The sequence below is a fragment of the Anopheles stephensi genome, chromosome 3, assembly GCF_013141755.1.
Source record: "Anopheles stephensi strain Indian chromosome 3, UCI_ANSTEP_V1.0, whole genome shotgun sequence".
Taxonomy (NCBI): Eukaryota; Metazoa; Arthropoda; class Insecta; order Diptera; family Culicidae; genus Anopheles; species Anopheles stephensi.
Genome location: NC_050203.1, coordinates 53,473,724 through 53,486,494, shown reverse-complemented (window position 1 = coordinate 53,486,494; position 12,771 = coordinate 53,473,724). Strand labels below are relative to the sequence as shown.

Genomic DNA, 12,771 nt, shown 5'->3' with positions numbered 1-12,771 from the left:
TGCGGTAGTTCGCAGTTAGTTACACATGGCCGGTTTTTGTGGCTCCGGTGGAAATGGAGAGTGGATGTATATGTGTGTGTGTGTGTGTGGGATTTTTTCCTGCCTCCCGGCACTTTAATGGGAAATTATTTTTCCTCCTAACCTTCGGCTTCGTTGGGCAGGAACAGTCGAACGGAGAACGAATCGATTACGTTCTCAATTGGGAGTCGATGGATTTTTGGGCTAAAGCAAGGAAGGAAATTCAAGTCCAAACAGGCCCTCTGGATGTATCCTCGCCCTTCGAGGATCGAAACAGAACATTTTCTTTTGTTTTCTAGAGGTAGGTCGTTGAACTGGGTTTGTGGTAAAATTAGTCGGCTTTAATTCGAGTTGCATTCTGTACCACCATACCAATGTTTTTGAAGTCGGCTCCATTGCTTTGGTCCTGGCACTTGCTTGTGCGAGACTAAATTCACACCGTAAGTGACATTCACCCAAACCAAGCTTTAATTTCATTACTTTAATAGCCAAGAAAGCACATCAGCTTCCAACTATTGCCCACTCCCGAACGTATTGGCCTTATTTCCCTTTCCTTGGAAAAATATATATATTCCTTGGAAAAATCATTCACCATCCAACAATCTCTCTATTCAATCGCTTGACAGGTGCTTGACACGGAAGTTACATGTCACCGAGACCGGCAGGAAGATCACGACCGACCGACGACCCGGGCTGATGCCGTGGGAATTGCAGCAAATGCAACATTTGCTCCAACGTTGTGGAAGATGCATCGAACATCGCCTCGCCTCACGCGCCATGCAACACCATCGAGGACGAATGATTTGCTCGTCGGATTAAAACCATGTCCCGTCGCTGCACTGCTTCCATCCAAGTCTTGCTGCTCTCCAGCTAACTTTCGGGTGGTATTAGACTACCGGGGCACTTCTTCACTCTATTGCACTACTGCCCCACTCGGGTGCTTTTTATTGAATGTCCCAGGTCCTTTTCGAGCGTCGCATTTTCAGCTTGGAGTGGATTATAATATTGAAAGTACATTGACTGGAAAAATATGATTGCAAACGCCGGTGCTGGTGGCGCAGCACTTCTCGAGTGGAATGGCATGGAGGGCAACAAGTCTCGGGTCAGGAATGTGTGCAAAGAGACTCATTCACTCGCTTGCTCGCTCGCTCGCTTTTCGCCCTTTGGCAGCCGGTGAGATACGGGGAAGCTTTTAACATTCCTTTTTTTGTGCTTTCTTTCTTTCCATCCATTCTGCCTCATTTCATAGAAGCGACACTGCCAACAGTCTGCACACGCTCGCTGTAAACCTCGAGTGGTTCGAGCGTACAAAAATGGCTGCGACATTCCTGAATACCCCCCAGGCAGGCTGGCAGGCAGGCAGGTGAACTGCCACTAGTATGGGGAATGAAATCCGGGAAAGGATATAAATAAGCTCGAGCGGCGCTGCTCTGATAAAGATTTCATTTCACTGCAGCGCCGAATGTGGTGGCCTCGTCCTCGGTGCAGTAAGACGGTGAAATGAAGCGTCACGATGTGCTGCTCATTGGTTGAAGATACAGTGCAAAAAGGGCTAATATCGTGACGTTGGAAGAAAACTCGGAACGCTGCTAACCAGGCAGCAGCTTAAGGTAATCGTGACGCTTGTACTATTCGTGGTTAGTGTCAGCTGAATGATGAAGATCTTTCCAATTGGAGGCGATTTGGGCGAAAAGCTCCATTAATACTGTACCGCACAGTTTTGTGCAAGTTATGATGCGCACGGATGAATGGGGAGAACCTTTTTGTACTTCGGTCGCCTTTCTTGTGTGCCAGCGCCATATCAATCTGCAGTCATAAATTTGAGCCCAGCGAGCGCTTCTTCCAGCTGCTGGACCAAACCATCATTAACCGGTTACCAACGGCGACGGCCGTACACCGTGCAGATGGCGCACACATCAGGCTGTCGGCTGTCTGACAGGCGCCCGCTGACGAAGACATAAACTGTCAAATACATCAGCCAGCTCAAGCTGGCTTGTGTCGCTTAGGGTCACCGGTGCCCACACCGCTTCGCGGACCCGTAGGACATTACGCTTTGGTGCCAGATGATGGAAGCTTTTTTCCGTTCTCTTTTTGTTGGTAGAAATCACGCGCGCATACTCCCTGCCCGACCCAATGCCGATGACAACGATGACGATGTTGACGGTCTTGACCCCCTGAAGCAGGCTGGAAACCATGCTCCGAAGGACCGAAATCGGTGGGACACCGATTCGATGCTCCATGGACCATGAATGCCACATGAATCCGTCAGTTTGGTGACGTCCACCAAAAGGGCCACGGCACTGCAGCAGCATTTGCGCCCTTGCTGTTAATTGATTTTCTCTCCCACCGGGTTCACTCGGGTTGCCGGTGGACACACCGGTTCGGTTGCTTCATCGAACCTGTGCCACCGGGATCGGTTTGAGTGGCTTTCGAAAGCTGTACTGCCGGACACTCAGCCTCCAAGCTAACGACATGAAACCCATCCAATCATGGTGCTAGCGGGACCCGGCGCGCCAACGTACAACTGGACGTCAGAAAGTCCATCAGCAGGCGTTACGATCGCTGCACGCTTCAAAAGTAACAACGGACTCGAGTAATCTTCCGGCGGGTTCGGTGAGAACACGCATTCCGCACGGACCTGTCCGGTCACCTTTCGGGCAAACACGGCGGGTGGTCAAGCATATTGACGTCGTCTGATGATGTCCGGGATCATCGGTCACATACACACCTTTTTTGAAAAGTGACTGATCCGTTTCGCACAGGACTCAGCTCTGCGGACGTGGATGTGCGTGCGTGCGGACTACGATAGTGCATTAAATCACAGAATGTGCGATTGTGAAATAATAATGATTGAGGCCGTGGTCGATGGTTTCGATGTGGTACGGTAGGATCGGTTTGTGGTTTTTTTTCCCCAAAGCCTTACTTGTATTGGTTCTGGCGCCTGTTGTCCCTTGTCTTTATGGCGTGATTCAGTTCTCGTTCCCTACACAAACACACACACATATGGAGGTTTCAGTGAACAATGCACTGGCACGCGGAAAATTGTTTTCCGTCACGTCACAACAAGCTTTGCGTGACAGCAGTACACAGAACGGGATCACGGATCACGTTATTGTGCGTTTCGATACCGTTCAACCGTTGCTAGTAGCTACGATGGAGTCGTGTGGATTGTAGTATTGAATTGCTTGGGGAAAAGTGATTTTCTGTGGCTTTTATTTTGAGTTTGAAACACTCCCAACACTGATTTGTTTTTAAAGCGACTAAAGAATTAAAGTGAGAAAAACGATTCTTTCCTTTAAGAAACACTAATGCCTCCATGTAACACATCCAATCACCGTAACCTGCACTGCACAATCACTCCACAGCGAGGAGTGAAAAATGACTTTCTTGTCAGTGACCGTGTCCACTTTTGCCCATATCATCTTCATTCGATTTAGAATTCGTTAATCCCGCACTCCACACAAGCTGCCCATACTCGTCGCACACACTGCCCATCATCATCATCATCATTGCCAGTCACGCCAACGTCCGACGTTGACTTCATAACGGTCCGTTCAACCACTGGCAGCACACCCAGAGACCATCGTGTCCGGCTGCTTTTATAGCGCGTGTCGAAGTGTTTTGTGGTCTCGTGTATTTGACACCCGGCTCATAATGGTGCAAACATTAGCGAGGCGAACCCACCGAACCACTTCCCTTGCGCCGGCTCTCGACGCGTTGGTCAACTAAAATGACAAATCATGTACACTATAATCCAAGCACTTGAAGCAAGTTAGGAAAAAGAAGGCAAAACTCCACACACTCCCAACCACACCAAAAACACAGTCCATCGAACCGTTTGGTCAAAAAATGAAACCATTTTTATGTCATTCGCCACCAGAGATCACATTGCAACAAAAAAAAAAAAATCACGAAAAACATTAAAGTTCGAGCTGTCATTTATCAACTCTCTTGGTGCAAGGAATGGGAACGGAACATTCGAAAACACCCTCACTGAAATGGAGCGGGGGAGCTATCGGGTCAGTCTGTTGGTGGTCAGTTGGTAATTTATCATTTTTTTCCGTTCCTTGTATTTTGATGCTCGTTTTGCTTCCTTTGCTCCAATCGCTACTTGTTACACTCGGCTGCTAAGCGTTGGCAATGGTCATCCGGTCCATGGGCATGGTGCGGATGTTGAATGACCTTTCGTTTTCATGCTGATTATCCTTTTGCAGACTCGCATTACAGTCTTTCGGTTCAGAGGCTGGGTTGGTGTGTGTGTGTGTGTGTGTGTGTGTGTGTGTGTGATTAATCAATTAGGATGCCCGAGTTCAGATTTATTATTTCATAAAGTATGCAGCCCGACATTAAGCCCAGTCCGTCTGTTCGTGATGGTGCGGCTGTAGATAATGTGCTCCTGTGATTAGCTTTGACCGAGGAGAAGAGTGGCCGGGGTGGAACTTAATTTGAATAATTGCAGAAAGGTTGGAATGGTCGGGCAGGGAGTCCGTTTAAGTCTTGTCAATTGTGCTAATAATGCCAGTCAGGTTGCTTCAAATTCCCTAAACAAAGCAAGTCTTTCTTAAGAAAACTCTGTAGGGTGTCTCACATAAATTCCAACTCAATGAGTGTTTTTGGAGAAACCAGGACAAATATAATGGTGCCCGTGAAAGCCACGAAAGCTGAAGCACCATTTTTCTCCTCTAAAGTCCTTTTTTCGCAGACAAAACATACGCTTAACCATCCTGATTTATGCCGTGCCATTACCCGGTTAAGCCATCGGGTTTCTTACTCGCACCCTTTTACCCTGCTCAGACCCTCGCTGGAAAAAAGTCAATCAATTTTCGCCTCACCTGCAAAGACACTTGAAGTACGTCAGTTTTGCAAATGGGCGAGAAAAATAGCACCAGGCTTAGGCAGTGGCCCGACTGACTGACTGTCGGTGTTGGAGCTCGGAAAATCTACGTTCGGCAGGGATTCTTCCGAGCGAATGATTTCTGTGGCTTCACCACATCTTTTTACACTGCTGCCATTTCGGCTACACCATCGAAATTTCTTGTATGTATGCCAGCAGCAACACATGGCACGATTCGCAGAACGCAACCCGGGTGTAGGGAAAATTTGGGTGCGTTTTTCCTGCGTGGCAAATGCGTGGATTCGGTACAGAATGTTCTGAGGAGAAGTGTGCCACACACGCATCCTTTGATTGGAGCAAAGGCTTCCGGCACGTGCCGCTGTGGAGGAACGCATCGAAGGCGAACGCGATGACGTTGTTCCCTGGCACTTTGTCTAGCTCGCAATGTAATATTGTTATGGATTTTTTTGTAAAGTGTCTGTTCTTCTCCACCATTTTAAAGGCAGCATAATTTAACCTTAAAAATGTGCTTTTTTGCGGTTGCCTAAACTCAAATTATTTCATTTTAAAGCTTTGACCGTATTTTAAGACCCTTTCCAGCTGGCACGTGGTTTGACAGTTCAATTTAATTTTGCAGCCCCATCGTTCGTCCCCGAGCTCTGGACGGCGGAGATTGAATTTAGATCCCATCCGACTGTGGGGCGAAGGACATAGCATTCCATCCTAAACTTTAGCCATCCCCTTAGCATGGCGACGCGCTCTCATCGCTTAGGCTTATTTATCCCTTCAAATGATCGTTTGTCGTGGAGCTTTGTTTCTTTTGTTTGTGCTTGCTGTCGTTCTCGCTCTCTATGGCTGCACATCCATAACATAATGTTATCTGCGTCGCATAAAAAAACCCTTGTTCCGTAATGGAGACTCACTTCCTCTCGGGCGATCTATCAGCACCCGGTTTTGTGTGTTGGGTGGCTTTACATTCCGCCATTAAATCGTGTCTTTTCTGCCATGACCAGCAGAACATTATGGAAGAGCTCCATGGAGTCTTGGAGAAGAGAAAACCTCTGAGACAACTGAGCAGCTGATGGGGTGAGGTCTTCAGTGCCGGTCATAAATACGCTCGGTGTACACGTTTGAATCACTTTAAACTCTCATAAAATGCTTATGTCAATGGGTGCACGCGAGGAAGCATTTCTTAAAGAGCTTAAGCAGCGAATGAGCGAGCAAGCAAAGCCGTTTCACGATGGATAAACTGCTGCTGCTGGTTTGAACTGCACACACGACGCAAAAAAAAATCTCCTTTTCCCGAGCATTCTTCAGGCAGCCGGCAAAATACGGGCGCAAAAGGGGCGTTAAAATTTATCTTTTATCGTACCGCGCCGTTCGTCTTTATGTGTGACACTTGAGCGAAACAAGCGGGGAGCGTATAGCACCCCTTTCTCACTGAAATAAGAACTTCATGGGATGTATAAAATAAGGCAAACTTGCTGATGCTAACGTACCTTTCGGGGGATTGACCGCGATCGCGCTCCGGAACAGGCTTTCCTCGTCCACCCAGTCACGATTCCGGCGCACCGTTTTTGCACTGTACGCAATCAGCAGCAGGCCGACACACGCCAGAACGAGCTGTCGCCGCCGTGGGCCGTGCGCCTTGGTGCTGCGACCACTCGTGCGGCCACTCCTACCGGCCGCCGGGATCGGCTGCCGGGAAGGCTTGCTAGAGACGCTACTCGCACAGACAACACTTGCACCAGACGCAACGATTCCGTTGCCGTTGCGGAATTTGCCATACCGGCCACCGTTACCATTATCACTGTTGACCGACATACGGTTGATGCCGTTGGCATCGTCACCCGCACTCACATCACTCGCACCGGCACTACACTCGCCCCTCGCGGTCGGGGCACCCACCAGGGTCATACACTTGCGCACGGCCGCACCCACCCAGCACGACCCACCGGTTCGACGACCGTTACACCGACCGTAGTGGTTCAATGCCTTCGTGCTACCGGCCGCACCACCGGTAGTGCTGGGCGAGTTGGTCGCGCCGTGGCCACGGGCGACGACACCGGCACCATCAATCAGACTACTCACACCGAGCCCGATCAGCAGACAGTAGCCAACGCTCGGCAGATAGAGGATACGTTCCGCGACGACAAAGCCCACGTAGAACAGGAGGTTGCTGGCGGGCAGGAAGGGTAGCGCGAGCAACGCCACGGACATTAGCAGTGCGGCAGCGGGCGAACTGTGCAGCGTGCACCCGTCCCGAAGGCTCGCCTCGTCGGTGGAACCATCCGCACTGTCGCCGCGCACCGATGAAGCACAGGAACTGGAAGCGGAGGACGATGAGGAGGAAGAGGTATAGGAAGAAGAGGACAGGGAAGGTGTGCGGGACGGGGAAGCTATCTCTGGCGTTGTGGTGAGAAGTGTGGCAAATGGGAACGGCGAGCACTCCCCGGATGGTTTCTCTTTGGCCAGGCTCGCCGCGTCACCGAGTGGCCAGTGACAGGCGAACTTCTTGCCAACCGTACCCTGGAAGCTCTGGTTGTAGTTGATGCTGGCACTATCGTTGTTATTATTGTTGCTGGGTCGCACCGTGCTCTTGCCCGTGGACCCGGCCGTCCGGCAGAAGTAGCTGGCCAGTGTCGAAGGCGCTAGTGATAAATATTTGTATTCCGGCGCGTAGGCACACCCGCAGATGATGGACGACATGCCGTTGTTGTTGTGCAGCGTCCGGCAGGAGCTGGAATGGTGCAGGTCCGCATCGTGCTTGCACAGTGCACAACCCACCGCAGCACCGGCCGGGTCCTCGGTCAGCTGTACCACGGGCAGCGCACCTTCCTCCGTCCGTAGTCGGTGCAGGTTAAGTTTGTTGGTAAGCTTCCGATTGAAGCTGGAAGCACCGTTGGCACCTTTCGCCGAGGAGCCGGTTATCGAGCGCGCGGACTGTCTTGCAAGAGCCCGGCTGCTACTCCACACAGCCCAACCGAGCGCTAGATAGAACAGGCTGGCCAGCGCCACCTTCCGATCGAACACGGACCCGATGCGCGGTATCGCGTCCATGCCCCAGTCGAAGCTGAGCACGTCCGGCAGCAGCAGCAGCTTAAAGTTGACCACCGGTAGGTAGGTGAAGGTGAGAAATCTGGTCCACAGGGAACCACTTCTGGCGGTTGGATTGTCGGCGGTTGAAAACAGTGTGGCTGGCCGCGGAAGCGTTAGGCGGCAGTGTATGATGAAGGCCAGCGACAGGGCAATAATGCTGAGGCTCCGGACGCGGTGCTGGAAGAAGAGGACCGGAAGGACGGATTATTACACACAACTTGGAGAGGAAATTTTACAAGCAAAATAAACGGTAAGGTGAAATTTGGGATCAGCCTTAGACGAGCTGTCAGCATAAACATTGCAAAAGGAAACAATAAACACTTGCAAACTCTCGACACAGACGCACACACACACGAGCAGACAGTCGACCATCTTCGAGACAAGGCGTTGGCAAAGGAATCTCGACAGCTGGGATAGAAAGTTGCAAAACCCATCCCATTCTCCCGCGTCTGTTCAACTTTGCCCTTTTGGCTTTGGCTGCAGAGCTGACGTAAGGAACCGAGCACAAGAGCCCTCTAATTAAGCTTTTCGTGACCGCGCATACATATCAGAGTAGCATCTTCCGGTGTGATGCTGGTGGACGGGGCAAAGGAAATCGAAACCAACTTCCATTCCATGCTGAATTATTTATTCAGCCTTAATTAAAGCGTAAATAAATCATGCAACCACCATGCCACGTGGCGACGCCCGTCTATACGGTGGGAGCCGTTTTTTCCGTGAAAGAAGGCGAAAGAATTAGCTCCTACGACATCGGAGGACGGTTCCAACGACGATGAAGCCGAGGATCATTGACTTTTGATGGGTTCATAATGGAGGAATAAAAGAGATTCTTCATCTTCACCCATGGAAGCTAATGCCCTATGGCCGAAGCCGAAGTGGAGACGCAGTCTGGCAACGCATTTATATAGCCAATAATTCGACGCTAGGACGTAAGGTAGACGAGATAGCCACAGCATCCCAGCGGCAGCACAGTTCCCTTCGGTCCATCTAGGCAACCGGTCGGACGAACCATCGAGAGATGGGCCGGAGGTTTTGGGATTATTCTATTACAGAGTCAATGTTTGTGCTCAAGTAGATTTTTATTTGCGACATATTTCTTCGTCGCTGCACAATCCTCCCCTTCCCTTCTTGCCATGTCTCACTGCTAGAGTGCCCAACTCTGGGTTGTTTTCTTTTTGTGTCATCTTGTTCGGACGACCAAGAGTGCTCTTTCGATGGTTCGGTTCTTGCAAGGGCCAACTGGGAATCGAGCAGCCGCCGGCAATCGATTGATGATGGAGAGCGACTTGAATTCTGAACCTTTTTTTCTGCTTTTCACAGACTCCCCGGCTCTTTTCTGTCCTTGGCCGCCTAAGGGCGACAGAATTTGAGGTATTGCTCGACAGCAAGAGAACTTCTGCGTTTGCGAGCTTACTAATGGAATATGATGGAAAGCTGAGGGGTTCCGGGAGGTTGAGCTGGAGTTCAAATATTGTCACAGAACAGGTGCCTCGTGAGACGTGAGTGGAATTTACGACGAATGGCTTCTTTGCGTTGGTGCGAGGGTCTTATACCCAAACCCACATCCTTTTCGAAAGGATTGTCCGGGCTTGGGCTGATGATGAATGTGACTGGGAGCGTAAACTTAAAACCTCGAGTTTAAATGGACTTCGCAAGTGAGCTTCTTGCGCCGTTTTGATGGTCGCCAGTGAACTTTTTGACCACCCAGTTCTAGCTTAAATTGGAACGCTGCGAATGTTTTACCGTGGAACGTCGAGGGAAGACGAAACGAAAATGGCGAAGGATCCAAAACTCACTTTCAACTTCGATCGGTTTTATTGGTTCCCCTTCTGGCGCTCGATTTTAATTTCCATCCCAACCAACGTGACCACCGAACCGTCTAGGGTTCAATATCGGGCGAATGAGCATACGAGATTTTCTGTTTGTAGCAGCGGATCAAAAGTTGAAACCCTTGTTCCCTCTGTTTTTTTCACCAAGCCGATAAGGATGAGGGCGTAAAGTTTGGCTCCCACGCTGGACCATAGTTTATGGAAGCTAATTTATTTGCCAAACTGTCTTGCACGAACAGTAGGGTGTGTTTGTTAAGGGGTGTGGAGCAGGACTTGGGTAGTTTGTTCGAAATCTAAAATAGTTTTCCACAGAAACCACTCAAAACCAGGCAATACTTTCAGCGCCCTACAAGAGAAAATGGATACTAGAGAGAGAAAAAAACAAGATCATTTAAGCAACAAAAGACTCCACCATTCGACTTTGAGTTTGAAGATATTGTACCGAACCTTTCTAGCAAACCTCCAATCAAGCTTGGGTTGAGACTCCACTAGGGGGAATAAGGAGTGTCTGAAAGGAGAACAAAAGTTTTGCCGAAACCAATTCTACTGGAAGCTGTAAAATTCCAAACTTCAACCAGCGCGCCGCATTCCATCAGGGCGATCCTTTCATTCGGGGAGATTCATTAAGTCGGAATCTTACATCCATCTTCGACAAAATGGGAAGTTTTGACGTTGTTTAAGGAATCATGCTTCAGCCGGATCTATACCCAAACCACACACACACACACTCCAGCACCTAGACATTTCGCAAAGGTTGGCTGTTGATCCTTTTGTAGCGTCGCTATCGTCCTAGCGACTGGAGAATCTTTGAATAATTGGATTCCATCCCGTTGTACCACTCAACTCCCCGGTAACCAAACTCGATCGAAAATGAAATCGAATCCCAAACACTTCTTCACACAGCCCCTCGGACAATAAAAACTAAATAATAACTATTCTATTTTAACTTTTTACCCCCGCTAGCCGACCGGATCAAGTTGATGAGATGAGAAAAGTTGCCTAACTGTGCATCGACGAACTGGTGGAGGCAGGGCCCTTCAATTTCGAGTCTTTTCCGTCAGTTTTCTGAAGGGTGTGGTATTTACGCTTATTTTCTTCTCAACCGAACATCCCGTGAACCCCGTTTGTTTCGAACGGCTGTCCTTTGTGTGCGGCGTCGCCTTTCCTCAACAATCGTTTTGAGAAGAAATGGTGTTCAAGTTTGAGCTTCCAATTGGTTTAGAAATAACGATGCAAGGGGATGGGTCTTGGCGTTTGGTAATGGAGATGGTGTGAACTTTCTCGTGTATTTGTGGGGTAAAATGGATCTTGTTTTGCATTTGAATTTAGGATATTGCGTTCGTTATTTCTGTTTTTCTAAAGAGAGTCCTTGAAAAGGTTTTTGTTTTATGAGAATTGTTAGCAATTCAAGTAGATGGAGCAACAGCATAAAGCACCTGATCGATTTTGTATGAAACTCCATTAGCTTAATTCCAGAATCAATGAGACTGGAAGAGCCCAACGTGGTCATTGGGCCGGTATCGATAAATTAAATGGTTCATGTGACAAAGCACTTCACCCGGCTGATCTCTACCCTAACTCCCTGCATCCGGAACTAACTTCGGTAAGCATCGACTGGACGAAACTTTCACCACCAAAACCACCAGAGTTACTTGCATGCCGGATGTTCGACCGGATCGACCGCGTTCACTTCATCAACTAAGACACACCCGGAAGCTCTCGGAATGTATTTTCACACGGATTGGTCGGAAGGATGGGCCGGTTTTTGTTCTTTCACTTTCCACTCACTCACTGAACCAGTGTCACAATGTCCTTCCCAAAAAAAAAACCCGGGAACAAAAGAGAACCGTTGCTCAAACCCATCGGTTCCCAACGTCGCCAACGGGAATGGGTTTGGCCAGGTAATAGTGATCCGCTCCTTCCGATATCCTTCCGCCTGGAGTAACCGGATGAAGTTTCAATTCATTTCGGTTTTCAGACTGCATCAAATTGCCAATTAGTTGTAAAGGCTCGGGCTTCGGGAAAAGCTGACGAAGAGAGATTGCTGATTAGTCCCGTCGAGGTAGGGAAAAGTTTTGTGTTTCCGCTACACTACTCTGCGTTCGTACTCGGTTGGGGTAGGATGGCAAAAAATAATTGTAAAACTTGTAAACTATCCTCCTTTATCAGTAGCTGAAAGTTTATCCCCGTCGGGGCGCAATTCAATCCCATGCCCTGGCGGCCTACTTTAGCTCGTACATGCCTGGCAGGTGTATCGGCATTGCTGAGTGATTGAGTCGGGTAAAACTGGCAGTCGCTAGTAGTGGCTCGAGGATATTCAGCCAACGGCATGAGAAAAGCGTCCAGATGAAGCGGAGCAACAAAGAGAAAGAGAGCCAGGGACAAAAGCCGCTTTTGAACTATTTTAATCCTTTTTTGCAATGCATTGCAGAATTAATTTCTGCATGGTTTTAGCCTTTAATTGGAAATAAGTTTCATTTTAAACTTCCTTCATTGCACCGGAAAGGTTAATTGGATGCGTACGGAAGCTTCTTGCTCTGCACACAAATCTATTCGTCCTGATGACAACTTCTTCCGATGAAGCATCATCAGAAACCCATTCGTCTTCCTCGGCAGAAGTGTTTAATTTTTATTTCTCACTCAATAAATCATCCTACAGTGCAAAATCGGATATGCAATTGTGTTTGCATCGTTTATCGGCTATTATGATGATTAGCAACTACCATTGTGCGTTTGCTCCACTACCGACAACAATCATGATCATCCGTGGCCGATAATGCCTGATGATGATTAAGCAAACAACATTTCCATTCGTAACGATTTTTCATCCTTCCGTCATCAGCGCTCTCAGTGTGGCAAGGGGCTTTTGAGCGATCGGTGCAGTAACAGACCGTGGGGAAAATGAAATAGGAGAGCTTTCACGAGCATCGGAAATCAGTTTGCCGGGAAATCGCTTTTCCGTTTCCATTTCTTTTGCAAGATGTGTTAAAG

General features: G+C 48.8%; 1 protein-coding gene across 3 annotated transcripts in view; it reads right to left on the bottom strand.

Annotated features, from left to right (window-relative positions):
* The window catches only part of LOC118513242 (protein O-mannosyl-transferase TMTC2), a 179,224-nt gene that overhangs the window by 72,508 nt on the left and 93,945 nt on the right, over window positions 1-12,771 (bottom strand). For all 3 annotated transcript variants that reach the window (XM_036058798.1, XM_036058799.1, XM_036058800.1), the window contains exon 5: window positions 6,352-8,128. In XM_036058798.1, coding sequence (XP_035914691.1) covers window positions 6,352-8,128 — 1,777 coding nt within the window. The remainder of the gene's footprint in view (window positions 1-6,351; window positions 8,129-12,771) is intronic.